Raw genomic sequence first — 21375 nt, 5'->3', positions numbered from 1 at the left:
TCTTAAAGGTGCCCCCTACTGGTTTTACAAAAGAAAGAAGAGCTTTTTGAAGAGACTGTTCCTGGATACAGCGCAGAAGTTCTTGTTTACCGCAGACTTGCAAATTGATAGTTTGCACTACCTCAAAGAGACTTGAGATGTCCCTCTTAAAGGGAATGTTCGTTGTTGCACTTAGCCAAAATATAATGTTGCCTTAAGAGAGTTAAATAGTAATAATGTTTACATAGGAATAGTATGTAGTTGGTTAGATAGTAATAAGAAACGTTTAATGATGTTCTTTGAAAATTGAGGACCAGGGAAAGTTGAAAACTGAGTTTCAATAACGTGAACCCATAGGGGTTAGTGAGTCCTCCGGAAAGCCATAAGAAGATGGTTGGTGAATCTGTACTTAGGAAGGTAAAGAAAAGTTAATTTGTACTATAGTGTTTTATAGTATGCCTTTAGTGGGTACCTGCCCTTATGCCCTTAAAGGAAGAGTTAAATTATTGTTCCGAATTTGCACTTAGTAGATAGAATGCCCAGCTGGGTAATGATAGTTATTTATAGTCAGTTATTTAATAAGTGTTATTTAAAATCTTAAGCACCATGTAAATATGTTTCTATTTGTAACGTTCAAGTGTCCTCACCTCCCATAAAGGGAAGCACTGTTAAAATTTACTTGTTTACAGCATTTCAAAATTTTGTATGTCTTTTGCTGACATGTATTGTTGTTCTTCTTTCCCAGTCTGGGAGTACTGGATTTAACGCGGGGGGGGGGGGGGGGGGGGAGTGCAGCGCCCCAGAGACCTGGTCATTGCAGTAACGCCGCTCTGCCGCTAAGGGGAGTGATGGTACGTCTGATTGCACTAAAAGAGTTCACCTGACCAGGTATCACAGTCACACATTACACTTCATGCAAAGGAAGAGGGAGAGCTAGGGAGCACTACCAATGGGCGAGGCCTAGCAAAGGACAGATCGTTACGGAGCCGTGCCTGCACCTCATTGCGGCGGCATCTTAAGAAAGGACACGAAGCGAAGTATATTGTGGAGAAGTGAGAAACGAGGTCACAGCACAAAGGCGATAGAACCAGAAGGAGTCGTGCCTCTAGATCGGCAACATCCTTCTGAGGCGCGTAGCCGGCGGCCGAAACACCGAGAAAGTAATAGACTCTACGCATTACTTTGAACCAACGTCAGGGCAGTTAACTCTAGGTTGGCTGTCTCACCTTTTACACCTAATGAAGACAACGGAGGCAATTGTGGGAGAGGGGCGTCTCTAGGGTCCCTATAAAATAACTCCAGGCCTACCCTGTCATACGGGTGCGTCCTATCCATATCATCTGGGGGATGGAGTGAAAGAACAGAAACATACATGACAGTTGTGAGGACTATCCTGTGGTGCTCAGCAGGGAAGTACTACAACACACAGGTGCTAGTAGGTAGGCACTGATTTCCACCTGCAAAGGGAACTCTGGATGTGCCTTCGGACCAGCCGGTCTCAGCCAGCCCTGTTAGCAGTGCTCTGGATTGCGGATGCCAAAGCCTTCAGTAAAGAGGTAAAGAGACTGCAACCCTGTGTCCTCGTTATTTACTGTGACCTACACCGTCACCTACATCTTTAATTGGGCGCCCCTTAGCAGGACCACGGACCGGGTCAGGCCACCGTGACATCCCCAGAACTGAGAGACCCGGTACCGAGTACCCCGCTGCCCTGCGCTTGGGGGCCGCTCCACTTGCAGCAGAAGCTTGAAAGCTAAGTTTTCTTGTTCTTTTTCTGTCTCATGCTTGTCACTACCCCCTGTGTTTACACCATCTGCAGTGGTGAGGCTAGCGTCCTTGCCGGCCAGTGCACTAGCCAGGGTATAGTGATGTGACAGCTAGGGACTAGGCACGTGACGACGGTGGGGGGAAGGACCCACATAGGGTGTTAAGGGAGCTTAGAGATAGGCATAGGCTCTGTTAAGAAGTGCCCCGTCCCTTGATCCCTATTGTTAGGGCCTTCCTCTCCCTTTTTCCATCCCCATTGTTGGTGTTTGTTGCACCATCCACTGGTCCGACCCTTGTGGGTTGTCACAAATTATTAATGTGTGATTGGTGAGGAAGTGGTACAGAAGTGGAGTATTTCCAAGAGTGGGCGGTGGGACTGTGGAAGGTTCGAGGGGTGGAGGCGGAGCTGGGGTGGAGCCTGGGCGGAGTCTCAAGGTGGCCTGAAAATGTTGCCAGTATGGGGCCCTGAAATTCCTGGTGACAGCCATGCTGTACTGTATGCTATTTTGTTTTCCTGTTATGCCAGAAGGGCAGTGTTTGTTTATCTAATTTTGCACTTGTTTACGCAAAACATTTTTTCAATAAATCACTTGAAACGTCAAAAAGTGTTCCTGTGACTACCTCCTGGAGCAGCTGAGTGAGTCGATCTACCACACTATCTATCTATGTATTATCTATCTATTATCTATCTATCTATCTATCTATTATATATCAATTATCAATCTATCTATCTATCTATCTATCTATCTTATCTATCTATTATCTATCAATATATTATCTATCTATTATCTCTCTATTTACTATCTATTATCTATATTCTACTTATTATCTATCTATTATCAATCTATCTATTATCTATCTATCTATTATCTATCAATTATCTATCTATCTATCTATTATATATCTATCTATTATCTATCAATTATCTATCTATCTATTATATATCAATTATCAATCTATCTATTACACTGGTCAACAGCATTTTTGGTGCCAAAGATATTTCATCGAATTTAGGGTATTTTTGGGGTGCTGATTCTGAATATGTCATCAGTTTTGCCAGATTGGCTCAAGTTTTTGAGATTTTTGGTATCTTATTTATAGCACTTGTTGGTAAATGCGACGCATCATCTCATTAATTTCCTTGGATTAGTACTTGAACTGAGCAGTTCTCAATATAGTTTTGTGTTAATTAGTGTTCTAAAAGTTTGTTCATAGCTTGATTTTTGCACTAACTTTATGTTGTTGTCTGTTTTCCAGTGAAAAGCATGAACTCATCAAGAAGAAGTTGTCTTAACGATCCAGACTCATTCTGTTACATTTGTGGTGAATACACACTGCCAAAACATAGAAGAAACATAACAGACTTCGTAAAAAAAAGTGTATTTTGCCTATTTTGGGGTTATGCTTGGGGACCAAGACAAGTTTTGGGCACCACACATAGTGTGCAAAGCATGTATCGAATTATTACGAAAATGGAGCAAAGGACAAAGAAAAAGCTTCAAATTTGGTGTTCCAATGGTGTGGAGAGAGCCAAAAAATCATCATGATGAGTGTTATTTATGGTAAACACAGGTACAGGCACATCTTCACAATGAGGGACAGGCCTTCTTGCAGATTCCATGTTACTCCCATTTTCGTTTCTTATGCTTATTGAATCCTTGCACTTGCACTGCACAGAAATAACAGTCATCATGATGATTTTTTGGCTCTCTCCACACCATTGGAACACCAAATTTGAAGCTTTTTCTTTGTCCTTTGCTCCATTTTCGTAATAATTCGATACATGCTTTGCACACTATGTGTGGTGCCCAAAACTTGTCTTGGTCCCCAAGCATAACCCCAAAATAGGCAAAATACACTTTTTTTACGAAGTCTGTTATGTTTCTTCTATGTTTTGGCAGTGTGTATTCACCACAAATGTAACAGAATGAGTCTGGATCGTTAAGACAACTTCTTCTTGATGAGTTCATGCTTTTCACTGGAAAACAGACAACAACATAAAGTTAGTGCAAAAATCAAGCTAGGAACAAACTTTTAGAACACTAATTAACACAAAACTATATTGAGAACTGCTCAGTTCAAGTACTAATCCAAAGAAATTAATGAGATGATGCGTCGCATTTACCAACAAGTGCTATAAATAAGATACCAAAAATCTCAAAAACTTGAGCCAATCTGGCAAAACTGATGACATATTCAGAATCAGCACCCCAAAAATACCCTAAATTCGATGAAATATCTTTGGCACCAAAAATCCTGTTGACCAGTGTTATCTATCTATCTATCTATTATCTATCAATTATCTATCTATCTATTATCTGTCTATTATCTATTATCTATCTGTTATCTATCTATCTATCTATCTATCTATCTATCTATCTATATATCTATCTATCTATTATCTATCTATCTATTATCTATCTATCTATTATTTATCTATTATCTATCTATCTATCTATCTATCTATCTATCTATCTATCTATCTATCTATCTATCTATCTATCTATCTATCCACACTGCAGATGTCTTCCTCCATGTGCACACACATCTGTATCACCCCTGCTATTTCTCCTGGCTGTCGCTCCTGTATCTATGTGTGTGAGATGTATGTGGCTAGTGAGGGGTTTCGAAGGTGCCCTTCTCCTTTAATAGATAACAATCACTCACTGACATTGCTGGAAACATATTGTGGATGTGAAAAATAGATACGGTAAGTAAAGGATTTAAGAGAGAACCTTTGAGTGGAGATCGTCTTATAATATGTATTAAATAAGACCTAGATTTATGCCAAGGACAGAGCAGTATATAATGTCCCCACCATATAGAACATTTGATGGGGGAACATGGATGAAGATGAGTGGATTTTCTCATTTCATCATTTTCTTGATTGTACAGTTTGCATTTGCTTATAATCTGTTTGTTGACTTTTTTAGCACAACAGTTTGTGCTCCAGAGGTGCTCTTCTCTCTCTCTCTCTCTCTCTCTCTCTCTCTCTCTATACAGCTCTGGCAAAATTAAGAGACCACTGCACAGTTTTATACAAACCAGCTTCTCTCCATGTCTGACAGCCATTCCATTCCAGTGTCAGTTGAATTCCACCCAGAGGACACGTCATTCTACTTAATGTACTTCTGATTAAGTGATCACCTGAACCAAATCCTATTTAACACAGGAAAGTATAAAAAACTCTGCTGTGGTGTTCACAATCCTCTTGCAATAGGACAAGCTGGATGGCAAAACAAGTGCTAGGAATATCCCAAAAGTAATAGGAATGAAAAAATAACTTTTAACCATACCAAAGTTGTTGAAAAGTCATGAGTGAGGAAAAGAAGGGCTCAATTCAGGCTTTACTAGCAGAGGGACACAATGAGCGTCATGTTGCCACCATCCTTAAAATTTCTAAGACGGCAGTCCATTACAACAAGGTCAAGCAGCAAAAATTGGGGACAACAAAGCTACAGACTGGCAGAGGGCGAAAACGACTCTTCACTGAGCAGGATGACCGTCATCGTATTCAAATGTCACTCAGCAACCACAGGATGATATCAAGTGACCTACAAAAGGAATGGCAAATGGCAGCTGGGGTGAAGTGCACGGCAAGAACAGTTCATAACAGACTCCTAGAGGCAGGACTCAAGTCATGGAAAGCTAGAAAAAAGCCTTTCATCCATGAGAAATAAAGGAGAACCAGGCTGAAGTTTGCCAAAGACCATAAGGACTGGACCATAGAGAACTGGAGTAAGGTAATCTTCTCTGATGAGTCTAATTTTCAGCTTTGCCCAACACCTGGTCGTCTAATGGTTAGACGGAGACCTGGAGAGGCATACAAGCCAGTGTCTTGCATCCACTGTGAAATTTGGTGGAGGATCAGTGATGATCTGAGGGGCCTTCATCAAGGCTGGAATTGGGCAGGTTGTTCTTTGCGAAGGACATATGAATCAAGCTACATACAAGGTTATCCTGGAAAAACAGTTGATTCCTTCTGCTCAGGCAATGTTCCCCAACTCTGAGGACTGGTTTCTCTAGCAGGACAATGCGCCATGCCACACAGCTAGGTCAATCAAGGTGTGGATGAAGGACCACCACATCAAATCCCTGGCATGGCCAGCGCAATCTCCAGACCTGAACCCCACTGAAAACCTCTGGAATGTAATCAGGAGGATGATGGATAGTCACAAGCCATCACACAAAGAAGAACTGCTGACATTATTGTACCAGGAGTGGCATAAGGTCACCAGAAGCAGTGTGAAAGACTGGTGGAAAGCTGCCAAGATGCATGAAAACTGTGATTAAAATCATGGTTATTCCACATAATATTGATTTCTGAACTCTTCCCGAGATTAAACATTAGTATTGATGTTTCTAAATGATTATGAACTTGTTTTTTTTGCATCATTTCAGGTCTTCAAGCAATGCATTTTTTTATTATTTGACCATTTCTCATTTTCAGAAAATACTAAATATATTGCTTGGAAATTCGGAGACATGTTGTCAGTAGTTTATAGAATAAAATAACAATTCATATTTTACTCAAAAATATACATATAAAGAGAAAAATCAGATAAACTGAAGATTTTAGAGTGGTCTCTTAATTTTTGACGGAGCTGTATATATTATATATGTATCCTATCTATGTATCCATCCATCTATACATGAACATATATGGTGTAATTCAATCTACAGCACTCCATTTCCCCTCCCTTCAAATAATAAAATAATAGTGGCTTCCTGTAGCCACCACTAGGGGGAGCTTATGAGCTACTGAATACAAAGCCAATGTGAATCTATCTGCAGTGAGCTCCCCCTAGTGGTGGCTACTAGGAGACAGAATTTTGTCATTGAACACTAGTACTTTGGAGTTTCAGAAATCTTATGCTCTGTCTGTTAAACAATTACATTGTGAAACTATCGGTGCAGATTTTGCATCCTTTACTTAAAAATTAAATATTTTTCCAAGTTTCTCTTAGTGGACCCGTTGTTCCCTTCAGATAGGCACACCATCGCTTTACTTTGACAGCAATGACTTAAGGGTAACAGATCTCTGGAAAATCCCAGGAAGGAAAGTCGTAAAGTCCTGTTCCAGATAAGTCAACTAGAAGCCAGATTAGATTCCAAGAGACATCCAGGGATCCACTGAGCAGCAGATTCTTCATCACATCCTTCAGTAGAGAAATAATTAACCCATTAACTCCACAGAGCTAACAGTCTTGGTTCTGTCCAAGCTTTCCAGCTCCAGTCCTCTTCTTTGCACCTATCATTATTTCTCTATAACACTCCCCTAGTGGTCAGAAATAGGTAGTGCAGCTATCTTAGAAATAGATGTATCAGTGTATATGGGGAGTGATTGATAATATTTATATGTCTTCATGGTCCAGGTTCTCTTCTGTATATTTGAGGATACATTACAACGCATTAGGAAATGTACAAGGGAGTCAAATCATTGACTACTGGGCTGAAATGTCCAGCTATGTAGTTTATTAATAAAGGAGAGATTATCCATATAGATGGAATTGAGTCTCCAGGTAAGTTTCAGAAACCCTCTTAAGAAGGACAAACATTGTATGGGGGTCCTATGCCAGCTCCCCAGTGAATGAATACCATCCGTTATAGAAACTGCCCTACATCCTATGAATGTCCTATTTGTCCTCCAGTCCATACTATGGGCATTGGGGTAAATGGGCTCAGGGCCATTATGTCTTCTCCTTGCACCCATCTCCTACTAGACAGGATGTCTATGACATTGGCATCTTGCTGGACCTTAGTTTGAGATCTTTTCTTTGTTATTCCAACTTATGCTGTTTTTTTTTCTATTGCCTTCATTCCACCCTGTCCAAGACTAGTGTCCCTTATAGGTGACATCTATGTGTGCCTGGTACTAGCTAATGCCCTGCCTTCACTTTCCATGTCCCAGCAGGTGCATTGCTTCATTGTCATAGATGCCCCCTCTATAGCCCACCCTACGGGATATGGACAGGCTCCCACCACATGGCCCCTGCACTGTGTGCCCTGTGCATGCTCTGCCCCACTGCTTGCCCTTGCCTTGCTGCCAGTGGGTGTAGCAGGGGGGCACAATGTGTTTTTTTACTTCTCAAACCCCTTCCCACATTTTTCTTTCTTGCAAATATGGATGACTTTTTTTTTTCACCCCTGATCTCCAGTTGAAGTGAAAGTCCAGCCGTGGTCCTGTGCCCCCCAATGCCTAGCAGTGGTCCTGTGCCCCCCAATGCCTAGCAGTGGTCCTGTGCCCCCCCAATGCCTGGCACTGCCCTGTGTGCCCCCCAATGCCTGGCACTGCCCTGTGTGCCCCCCAATGCCTGGCACTGCCCTGTGTGCCCCCCAATGCCTGGCACTGCCCTGTGTGCCCCCCAATGCCTGGCACTGCCCTGTGTGCCCCCCAATGCCTGGCACTGCCCTGTGTGCCCCCCAATGCCTGGCACTGCCCTGTGTGCCCGCCAATGCCTGGCACTGCCCTGTGTGCCCCCAATGCCTGGCACTGCCCTGTGTGCCCCCCAATGCCTGGCACTGCCCTGTGTGCCCCCCAATGCCTGGCACTGCCCTGTGTGCCCAGCTGCTCCAGTCCAGGATGAGGGTGTAGAGAGCAGCAGCCATCAGCCCAGCTCCTCAGTCCCAGAAAGCAGGGGCAGCCTATTGCTCCTCAGCAACCTATTGCATTGTGACTGCAACCCCCACCCTCCTCCAGCACACACTCACACTGGGACTGATCGCAAGTGATCCATCTGCAGCACAATCCTGCCTGCCGACAACTGGGCGATCGCCTCCCTGCTGGATTACATTCCTTCTTCCCGATTCCAGTCATTTTCTACAGATCTTTCCCCCTCCACCTCCCCAGGCTGTGTGCCCTGCGGTCATGGGGTGCACGATCTCCCCCAGGCTGGTGAGAGCCCCCCAGCTCCTGTAAAGTGGAGGCCAGACTTGGATTTATGTTCCTGGAGGAATAGTCGTCCGAGCAGGAGAACACGAGCAAGTTCCGTCCGGGAAGGATGCAGGCTGTCCACTGTGTGTGTGCGCTGCTGCTGCACTCCGCTCTGCACCTGGTAAGTTCTGGCCCCACTCTCCCCATCCTGATAGCATAGCCCTGGGGGGCAGGGGGGCTGCCAGGATGCCCTTGTCACCTTCATTGGGAACTTAGAGGTCATCTGCTGGGGGCTACATCATAGGGGTGCAGCTGGGGAACTGCAAGTACCAGCACAAAGGGGAGTGAAGTACCAACATCACAGCTGGTGAACTACTAGTCCCAGCATCAGCTGCTTTGCAAAACCTGGTGAACGACCACATTGAATCGCAGGTGCTTTGCAAGAGCTGGTGAACTACTAGCACCAGCGTCAAGGGCTTTTCCAAGATCAGGTGAACTACTAGTCCCAGCATGAAGAGCTTTTTCCAAGAGCAGGTGAACTACTAGTCCCAGCATGAAGAGCTTTGCAGGAACTGGTGAACTACTAGTCCCAGCATCAGCTGCTTTGCAGGAACTGGTGAACTACCATATTTAATAGCAGGTGTTTTGCAAGAGCTGGTGAACTACTAGCCCCAGCATCATCAAGGGTTTTTGCAAGAGCTACTAGTTCCAACACCAAGAGCTTTTGAGACAGCCATAGGACCACTAGTCTCAGAATTTTTTTATTTTAATTTTGCAAGAGCTGGTGAACTACTAGTCCCAGCATAAAGAGCTTTGCAAGAACTGCTAAAATATTAGTCCCAGCATCAGGTGAACCACCAGTTTCAACATTAGTTGCTTTGCAAGAGCTGGTGAACTACTGGTCCCAGCATCAAAGGTTTTGCAAGAGCTGGTGATCTATTAACGCCAGCATCAAGGGCTTTGCATGAGATGGTGGACTACTAGCCCCAGCAGTAACTGCTTTGCAAAACCTGGGGAGCTACTAGTTTCAATATCAGGTGCTTTGCAAGAGTTGGTGAACTAATATCCCCAGCGGCAAAGGCTTTGAAACAGCTGTAGAACTACTAGTCTCAGAAACTGGGTATTTGTAAGAGCTGGAGGACTACTAGTCCCAACATTAGATGTTTTTTAGGAGCTGGTAAACTATCATCAGAAGCAGCTACCGAACCAGCAGTTCTAGCATCAGGGTCTTTCAAGGTGCTGGTGAACTACAAGTTCCAGAATCTAAAGCCTTTAGACAGTCTCCTAAATCTAAGTGCAACATTGGAGAGTTTTGAGACAAATGGGGAGCTACAAGTCCCAGCATATGCGACTGAACAATAAGTTGCACATGTGGTGAACTACAACTCCCAACATCGTAGGCTTCGAAGCTGCAGATCGACCAGAAGGTCCAGTACATGAAGACTCCATACAAACCATCTAGAGCTCGAAATGATAGGAAGCTTTTCAGTAGCTGGTGGACTACAAGCTGCAGCAAGTTCTCACCACAGTAGTTAGTCATTAATTACTAAAGGTTGAGGTTCCAGGAGTTTCTGCATACTGTAAGTTTTATAGTAGCAGCATCACTATGAGCCACAGGTGGGAGTCTGGGATGTGGAGGGTCCCAGTATATAATAATAGTCTATTAATATTGTGTTAGGTGAGGAATGGAGAGGCATGTGCAGGGGGTGGGGGGCTGTACTTGTGAAAACTCTTCTTAGGGTCCATTGATATAAAATATCCAATACCAGCCAATTATCAGACAATCAGTGGAATTTACACCAGACTTCAAAATGAAGAATATATATATATATATATATATATATATATATATATATATATATATATATATATATATATATATATATATATATATATATATATATATATAAGGGCTAGGTCTATTTTTGCAAAAAAAAATTAATAATAAAAAAATAATGATAATTAAAAAAAAAATCTCAATATCTGTCATTCCTACTTTGTGCCACCAGAGGGCGCTGCGCCTCTCACTCTGCGACACTTGGCCCTTCAGCTTGGCAGGTGAACTCTGAGGCATCAGACCCAGCTGTTTGCGCCTTTCCCCCTCCTTCTCCTTTACTTTTTTTTTTTTCTTGATTAAGATTCATGAACTTCACTTTAGAAGCCCCTGCCATGAATTGATAGGAAATCCGGAGCCTTCTAGAGGCAGAATAATAAAAAGAGACTTGACCAAACAGCTGGAGGGGCAAGGATGAATCTGCGACTTTTTGCACTGAACATGCGATTTTGCGTCCTTTTTTTTTTTGCGCTGAAAAAATTTGGGATCCCCATCCCCCCCCCCCAAAAGAAAAATGTGTCAGAAATGGCTGATGTGAGCGGAGTGTGGAGTGTTTGTTGGCACTTAAACTGTTTTCTTCCCTCATTATACGAACTGAGCGGAATGTACAACAAGCGCATTAATTCGGCTTTAATTGTAAACTGGGAGCATTTGAGGAGCGTTCAGTGCGGAAACGGCGCGGATTCAATTACCGCTTAGCTGCAGACTTCATTACCTGAATGCTTCTCACTGGGGGGTTCGGCAATTGTGGATCAGGAGACAATTTTCCAATTTCAACTCAAACACATTGCAGCTTGTGAGCAATAAAAAAAAGAAAGAAAATCCTACAATAAAATACAGAACCCAATGGGATCAACTCAGCCAGCGCCTTCCCTTTAACCTCGGCCGATTTGGGATCTATCCCCTTAAATATCCCCATCTCCTATAGGGGCTGCTGCCCTCATCAGTCTGAACCCGTCTATAATCTAATCCCGCACTTCGCCTAGAACCTGGTTCTGGTTCTGTAAATATTTAACATTATGTTAATGCAGGAAACAATGCCGCCTCCTTCTATAGGATTCTATAGGGGAACTGTGCGACTTTTCTGCAGCCCCAGAGCTCCTGGGAAACTGTGCGGCGCTGTCCCTGGTGCTGGTTCTGCCCCAGTATGGAAATCTACACCTGGGATCTCATGAGAGACACATCTGCTAATTACTGGGGATAAACCTTGTATCCACCCGGTGTCATCGTGCAGCTGCTCACAGACCGATGCGACCAGATCGCTGCGATCTCCCCACAGCCGAGGAGGAATCACAGACTGCTGGGGCCAAGATACAACGAGAGGAACAGATCCAAGGACACTGGAAACTGCAGCAAGCACAACACACACCATATACACAGACATATATACATATATACAGTATATATATGCACTCAACACACACACACATATATATATATACACACACACACCATATACATATATATGCACTCAACACACACACACACACACATATATATATATATATATATATATATATATATATATATACACACACAGAACACACACACATACACATATATATACATGCAACAAACACCATATACACAGACATATATACACAGTATATATATGCACTCAACACACACACATATATATATATATATATATATATATATATATACACACACAACACACACACACCATATACATATATATGCACTCAACACACACACACACACACATATATATATATATACACACACACAACACACACACATACACATATATATACATGCAACAAACACCATATACACACCATACATACACATATATACACACACACATACACATATATATATATATACACAGCACACACCATATATATAGTATGTATATATATACACAGCACACAACACACACCATACACACACACACATATATACACCCACAACAAACACACTCATATATATATATATGTATATATATATATATATACACACACACACCATGAAGATACTTACAAGTGCATGTATACATGCAGACTCATACACTGTACAATATACTCATAAATAAATGCATACACAGGAATTTAAAAACATATACACTATGTACATACACACAGACATATATACACATATAAACACACGCATACACCTGAATACAGACACACATGCTGAAGGAAACACATCACATCCACATAAATAATTGCCTCCACAAACAGATACATACACAGAGAGATAACTCTATATGTTTATGTGTCACACACCTATAAACACAATCATAATCATATCCACATGATGGGCATATGATGGGCATACATGGCAGCACATACCTAGATGCACATATTCTGGGGCTTATATCACACACATATATACACACATATACAAATATATATACACACAGACATATACATATATATATATACACAGACATATATATATAATATATATATACACACACATATACACACCTATATTTATATACACACACATATGTCTTTCTCTTTCCCAGCAGTACAGGAGGCCTCTGGTTCCGGTCCAGTCCTCCAGGTTTCGTGTCCTCTTCATAGTAATACATGGAGTCTCCCAGTGGGAACCAGAACTGTTCTGGACTCGGCGCATTTTCTCCTGGGAGATTTGGAAGCTTAATGATTCATGAATAATGACTAATGATCAGGAAAGTGAGGACTACAAGTCACAGTATTCCTGCGGTTCTATCCCAGCACACTAGAATACAATGCTCGGAGCTATAAGGACCCGTTCACATCACTGCAGACCATAGACGGAGCAGCTTCGCGTTAATTCTCTATATCATCTGTCAGTTCTGTGGTTAATAGATTAAATAGTATTCACGAACTTTAGTAGTTTAGTCGGAGCCGTTATTACCGTTCCCGTCCCGCAGCCTGGAGCAGTGTGCACGGAGCCTCTGCGGCTGCGGCCGGGCGTCTCCAGCGGGCGCAGAGCGTTATGTGCGGGTAGAGCACGGTCTAATGACGGGCTGCAGATTACAGGTGTGAACAGCTCCAGACTTCACACCTCCATTATGTCTGTTCTCTTTCTTCATTTCTGGAAAGGTCAGGCCGGTAATAAAGGCGCCGGATTCCGTCTATTGCTGGAAGCCACATTATCATTTGGGGACAATAAGAAGCTCGTTCTCTCCGGACCTGGAAGACGTTTTAGGGGGCTGTGAGAAGAAATCTAAGACTCAACGAATGACCTTTAATTTAACATATAGGGGAGAAAAAGGGAGAGATTAACCCTTCACTGCTACACCTGTGCCGGAAATGAGCTATAGGAATGTAATAAAGGGGAGACTGGAGCAGGGGGGATAGAATGCATCATATCTATCTATCTATCTATCTATCTATCTATCTATCTATCTATCTATCTATCTATCTATCTATCTATCTATCATCTATCTATCTATCTCTATCTATTATCTATCTATCTATCTATGAATCTATCTATCTATCTATCTATCTATCTATCTATGAATCTATCTATCTATCTATCTATCTATCTATCTATCTATCTATCTATCTATTATCTATGTATAATCTATCTATCTATCTATCTATCTATTATCTATCTATCTATTATCTGTCATCTATCTATTATCTATCTATTATCCATCTATTAATCTATCTATCTATTATCTATCTATCTATCTATCTATCTATCTATCTATCTATCTATCTATTATCTATCAATTTATTATCTATCTATCTATCTATCTATCTATCTATCTATCTATCTATCTATTATCTATCTATCTATTATCTATCTATCTATCTATCTATCTATCTATCTATCTATCTATCTATCTATCTATCTATCTATCTATTATCTATCATGACTGAGAAACCTAACATAATATAATCCTGTATATTTTCACTTTGTGACAGACAGGATAACACAATGAATGTGCAGACTTGTATTTTACACTCCATGATTATATCTATAGAAATACTGATCTCCTTTAATGGAGTATATACTTTGCATCTCATATCTATACTAGCATAGCCGATCGCTATAAGGGTGCACATACTTTGCACTATACATATATATCAGTAATTCTGACCATATATGATGGGGATACACTTTACCCTCCATATATATACACCAGTGTAGCTGACCATATAGGACCGGGCATATTCTTTACCCTCCTTGTATACCCACATAGCATAGATATTATTAGTAAAGCTGATGATATGTGCTGGGGCATACACTTTACATATCTGTGCTAGTAACGCTGATCATATAGGATGGGGCATACACTTTACATATCTGTGCTAGTAACGCTGATCATATAGGATGGGGCATACACTTTACATATCTGTGCTAGTAACGCTGATCATATAGGATGGGGCATACACTTTACATATCTGTGCTAGTAACGCTGATCATATAGGATGAGGCATACACTTTACATATCTGTGCTAGTAACGCTGATCATATAGGATGGGGCATACACTTTACATATCTGTGCTAGTAACGCTGATTCTATAGGATGGGGCATACACTTTACATATCTGTGCTAGTAACGCTGATTCTATAGGATGGGGCATACACTTTACATATCTGTGCTAGTAACGCTGATTCTATAGGATGGGGCATACACTTTACATATCTGTGCTAGTAACGCTGATCATATAGGATGGGGCATACACTTTACATATCTGTGCTAGTAACGCTGATTCTATAGGATGGGGCATACACTTTACATATCTGTGCTAGTAACGCTGATTCTATAGGATGGGGCATACACTTTACATATCTGTGCTAGTAACGCTGATTCTATAGGATGGGGCATACACTTTACATATCTGTGCTAGTAACGCTGATCATATAGGATGGGGCATACACTTTACATATCTGTGCTAGTAACGCTGATTCTATAGGTACAGCCAAAGTAACAAAGATAAACCTAGATACTTTGCACTGCTACATCTATAACAGTGTAACTTATGGGAATTTTTTTTGCACTGTATATGTGTATGATTAATTCTGGGAATGTCTGCGCCTGTGATACAGACTCTGCGATAACCATATAGAATCCATATTGGGGGCCCTGGCCATTTTCTCCTGTCTCTACCGCACCTCCTCCTCTGGTCGGCACCATCCTGGTGGTTACATTTTCTTCTGTGATTTATCAGTTTAGTTCTCAGCCCTCTTCGAGTCTTCCTATAACTCATCCTCCCTGACATTTTGTTAAATGGGACCATTGCAGAGAAGAGATTGACGTGTGGACGACCCTTCTATAAGGAATGTGACAGTATACAGTCAGGGTGGGTGGGATGGGTGGTGGTGATGGTGGGGAGAGGGTTCCTCCTCCAAGGCCTGGCAAGCACTTCATCAAGGATAAAAAGCCTTTGCTGCTGCTGCTAGGATGTCACTCAATTTATTGTGAAAGTCGAATGAATTACGTTTAATGAAAGTGGTCCCCTGATGAATATTACCAGCAATTTCCCGAGCTGGCTCTGTCACATTGATATGAAGAAATGCCAGCTTGTAACTAAACTGCCACCCTCCACCCCATACTCAATTACTATGTTCTCGAGGAGCAATTTATATTGGTTTGATAGATGCAAAATATCTGCTTTATGGAGAGATTCAAATATAACCTATCTCTAGAAGACGTAGAAGGGGCACATAGACCCTTGGTCTACAGAAAGCTTTCAAATATTCATCATGACATATAAACTGTACAGAATGATCAACCCCGATCAAGTTTTGGAGTCATCACATACTTTAGAAACTTGGGAAGTATTTGTAAAGGTTAACTCTTTACTGGAAACCTAAGGTAACCTGCTTGACCTGACCAAAAGAGGGTCAATTAAAGGGTTACCTAGTCCACAGGAGGAACTAGACTCATAGTCTACATAAGAAACCAGACTCATAGTCTACAGAAGGAACCAGACCTATAGTTTACAGAAGCAACTAGACCCTTAATCTACCCGAGCAACTAGACTCATAGTCTACAGAAGGAACTAGACCCATATTCTACAGAAGGATCCACACCCATATTCTACAGAAGGAGATAGACCCATAGTCTATAGAAAGGAACTAGACCCATAGTCTACAGAAAGAACTAGACGCATAGTCTACAGGAGAAGCCAAACCCATAGTCTATAGGAGGAACTAGATCCACTTGATCCATAGTCTACAGAAAAAGCTAGACCCATATTCTACAGAAGGATCTACACCCATATTCTACAGAAGGAGATAGACCCATAGTCTACAGAAGGAACTACACCCATAGTCTACAGGAGGAGCCAAACCCATAGTCTACAGGAGGAACTAGATCCACTTGATCCATAGTCTACAGAAAAAGCTAGACTCATATTTTACAGAATGAACCAGGCCCATGTTCTACAGAAGGAACAAGACCCATATTCTACAGTAGGGCTCAGACACATATTCTACAGAAGAAACCATACCCATATTCTACAGAAGCAACTAGACTCATAGATTACAGAAGGATCTAAACCCATATTCTACAGAAGGATCTACAACCATATTCTACAGAAGAATCTAGACTTATAGTCTACAGAAGGAACTAGACAAATAGTCAACAGTAGGACCTAGACCCATATTCTACAGAAGGAACTAGACACATGTTCTACAGAAGAAACTAGACCCATGTTCTACAGAAAGAGCTCTTAAATGTCCAAATTCTTTTAAATATATGCTGTTATTTGCTTTTTCTTATCAATTTGATGGGGTTTCTCTCCATTGGAAACCCCTTACTTATTAATTCGAAGACTGGTTTTGTAGACCCATAGCCTCAAAAAGGTCACCAGGAATTCAAATTCCTTGACTTTTTTTGCACATCCCAAGATCCTTGTCAAAATAAAACTTTGAGAGTTTTTATTTTCAGGTTTTTTTTGAGCGTCTAGCTTTTAAATCCTATTTTTCCATAGTCTCAAGGTGGTCTTCAGACTAAAAAGTCTGCTTAACTGATGCACAAAGCATGACTATTAGGGAACCCGACAATCCAAAGAAATGTCAAGTCTACTCACAAAGGTCATCATACTTATCTTACTACCAGGAAGGGAATTTGTTTGGTTATTTTACTTTTTTTTTTTGCCTCAACTGCAAGCATTTTTTATTTTTTATTTAAAGGGTCAGTTGATAGTCTCAAGAAGGTCAACAGACTTAGGAATTTTGTATAAATCATGGAAATTTATATCAATCAGCCTATATTTGTTGGCCTATTTTTTTTTTGGTCCGTCCAGTTTCCACTGCAAATATTTTATTTCTCATTTCAAGGGTCAAGAGGTCCATATTTTTAGGAAGGTGACCGAGCCTGCACATTTGCATGCCTTGCAGTCTATAGTATGGAGATCTGGGCTGGTCCCATTCCTGGCGGTGCTTCTGGGGTTATATTTGTTTGCTGATTTGATGTTTTTTGGTGGTGACTGCTGGATTTTGGAGCTTGGATGGAGCAGGGATAATACAGAGAATTGACCATGTTATGGGGCTGTCTTGGTCTATTTATTTTACTCACAATAACATAAATTGCTGCTTTGGAGGAAAAAATGGTGTTTCCTTAGAAACCATCTGCGCTTTCGGGTCCTGAATCTTTCTAATTCCCAGCGCTACTGAGGCAGAAAAAGACGCCCGGTGATGGTTAACAGATAAATGATCTGAGACCGCAGGACCAGAGCACAAATGACTAAATGGATTAGGGTCACCGGAATCTACATAAGTGAAAGCCGCTTATTGACACCGTCCGGTCCCGGGGATGACATTTTGTCACTACTGTTTATGCATCTATTTTTTTTTGTTCTTCTTTTTTTTTTTTTGTACAAGGATAGAAATAATTATAGGATTTAAAGAAGTAATATTAAATGAGCAAAGCAATGAAAAGATGTAAAGCGAAGGAGGATGTTCGAAAATGTTCAGTACAAGAAAAGTGTAGAACTTTGTAATTTAAAAATATAGATTTGCAGAGCTGAGTATATATATATATATATCTCTGACTGATCCTTTCTATCATTTATCTATTATCTATCTATTATCTATGTATCTATATATCATCTATCCATCTATTATCCATGTATCTATCTATTATCTATCTATTATCTATCTATTTATCTATTATCTATCTATCTATCTATCTATCTATCTATCTATCTATCTGTCTGTCTATCTATTAATCTATTATCTATCATCTATCTATTATCTATATATATATATATATATATATATATATATATATATATATATCTATTAATCTATTATCTATCATCTATCTATTTATCTATCATCTATCTATCTATCTATCTATCTATCTATCTATCTATTATCTATCTATCTATTATCTATCTATCTATCTATCTATCTATCTATCTATCTATCTGTCTATCTGTCTATCTGTCTATCTATTAATCTATTATCTATCATCTATCTATTATCTATATATTTATATATATATATATTATCTATTAATCTATCATCTATCTATCTATCTATCTATCTATCTATCTATCTATCTATCATCTATCTATTAATCTATTATCTATCTATCTATCTATCTATCTATCTATCTATCTATCTATCTGTCTATTATCTATCTATCTGTCTATTATCTATCTATTTATCATCTATCTATTATCTATCTAATATCTATCTATCTCATATCTATCTATCTAGTATCTATCTATTATCTATCTATCTATCTATCTATCTATCTATCAATCTATTATCTATCTATCTATCTATCTATCTATCTATCTATCTATCTATCTCTATCTATCTATTATCTATCATCTATCTATTATCTATCTATCATCTATCTATCATCTATCTATTATCTATCTATCTATCTCATATCTATCTATCATCTATCTATTATCTATCTATCTATCTATCTATCTATCTATCTATCTATCTATCTATCTATCTATCTCATATCTATCTATCTATCTATCTATCTATCTATCTATCTATCTATCTATCTATCTCATATCTATCTATCTATCTATCTATCTATCTATCTATCTATCTATCTATCTATCTATCTATCTGTCTGTCTATGTTATGAGATGTAGCAGAGGTAAATTCGCACATCAGGCAGTTGCCATAACCTGTAGGATAACCTTCTGCCCTGTCTGAACTTAGCCCAGTCCTGCAGTTACCGGCCGCCTGCCCTCTGCTCCATCTCTCTGTATTACAGCCGCTGTCCTGTTGTTCCAGTGCAATCTCTGCCCTCCTCTGTACAGACTCTGGGGGTCTCACCTGGTGTCCCAGCCTTCCAGCACCATGGAGAGCCCCCAGCCTGACCCCCCAGTAGGCAGGAGCTGCTGCCTGAGATCAGGGCCCTCTCCGGGACCAGCAATCCTTCTACAATCCTCTCCTATTGATTCTTAACTTGTATCAATTCTTGAGAAGAGAGAGACATATTCCTCGGGGGATAAATGAACATCGTTCTCTTTGATTATAACAATCTTAGATAAAGAGAACATTTCTTACAGGACGTTACGAGGAATTGGATTCTGATTCGTCCCCCTGTCGCTTTCCTTGGGGGTCTTGTAAGAATTTGCTGTCTCCCAGCACAAAGGGTTAAGTCTTATTGAGCTACATCTGTAAGACACAGTTCTTTTCTTAAGAGCTGACACTGCCCTGCGCCTCCTGCCTTTGTAGCTCTACAGGGGAGGCTTGTCGCAAGGCGCCGGGAGGGGACCTCACCAAATCTGTGATAAATGAGACATTTTTGCAGCAAATGTGCAGAAATCTTTATTGATTTCCTTTTTCCTCTTTCTCAGCCCTGTACTTGCCTCCTTGTTTAAGTTCTTCTCTCCTCCTTAAGTCATAAGAATGGAATGAACTCCATTTAATTTTGATAAATGGCCCCCGACGCTCGGTATTGATTGGCTGCTGTTGGAGGAAACCACCGCTAAGCAGGCTTTCCTAGTCATTAATACTGACACTTCACCCCTCTGGTAATGTAGCAAGAGTCTTTTTATGGACAGGGAAAATCTGATTGAATCAGTCGTTTACTATCGGAAAAGTTCTATACAAAATCCAGAAATATTTAAAGGGGTTTGCTCTGCTTAGAAAACACAATTTCCAAATATTTTATTGGGCTTCGAGAGTTGATAGATGAGGATCCCTATTTATTGTTCCTCTGGAGGACTCCACAATCCATTGATTTCAGAAGCACCTGTGTAATTCTTCTTGTGTCCTGCAGAGGCAGTGTAGTATTATAGAACACTTGCTGTTGGATTTCCTCAAAGTATATGGTTGATTTTTGGAACTCCTACTTGTCTGAGATAGTGTGATCCGTATATTTTTCCCAAACCTGTCAAGAAATTTAAAAAGTTGTATAAAAAGTAAATACTACCATTGGAAATAAGAAATGGACTTTCATGACAAAGTTCCCTAAGCGAATACATTTTGCTACACCATCACTCTGCTGCAGCCTCTGCTCCCTCCCAAAAATTAAACATCATCAGTGACTTTCATTTCAAGTGTTGGAGTAAACTCTGCTCTGTCATTGTGTGATGTGCCCAGTGACAGTGCACTCTCTTGCTGGCTCAGATCAGTAATAACAAGCCAACAACAGAGCGCACAGTCGGTATACATTGTAAGGTGAATACCAGGCTTGAAGAGACCAGCACCGCCCTTGCAAGAGCAACATTTTTAATGTTACAAAAATGATTTTTCAGCCCAGAATGCATGCATTTAAGTAAAAACTAAGTCTCCACAGGTGGATAACACCTTTTATGCATTTACTGTTAGCTTTTCAAGCAGATAGCTGATGACACCAATAAAAGTATTAACATTCATAAGTCAATGGGGGCCTCATTGTAAAAAAGTGATTGTGCAAAGGGAACAATATTCCCCTTTAAACTGGTTGATTAAAAAATATAAATACATTAAAAAAATGGCATATTAGACCATTTTACTATCTCTGTATAATACCATCATCAGA

At 40.5% G+C, this 21375-nt stretch overlaps 1 protein-coding gene across 1 annotated transcript in view; it reads left to right on the top strand.

Moving 5' to 3' along the window:
- The first annotated feature begins 8321 nt into the window (after window positions 1-8321).
- Window positions 8322-21375, top strand: part of NXPH1 (neurexophilin 1) — a 516361-nt gene continuing 503307 nt past the window's right edge. Inside the window, exon 1 of the mRNA XM_077268109.1 lies at window positions 8322-8801. Coding sequence (XP_077124224.1) covers window positions 8748-8801 — 54 coding nt within the window. The 5' untranslated portion in view covers window positions 8322-8747. The remainder of the gene's footprint in view (window positions 8802-21375) is intronic.

Source organism: Ranitomeya variabilis, chromosome 6 (assembly GCF_051348905.1).
Source record: "Ranitomeya variabilis isolate aRanVar5 chromosome 6, aRanVar5.hap1, whole genome shotgun sequence".
Taxonomy (NCBI): Eukaryota; Metazoa; Chordata; class Amphibia; order Anura; family Dendrobatidae; genus Ranitomeya; species Ranitomeya variabilis.
This window is presented reverse-complemented; position numbering and strand designations above follow the sequence as displayed.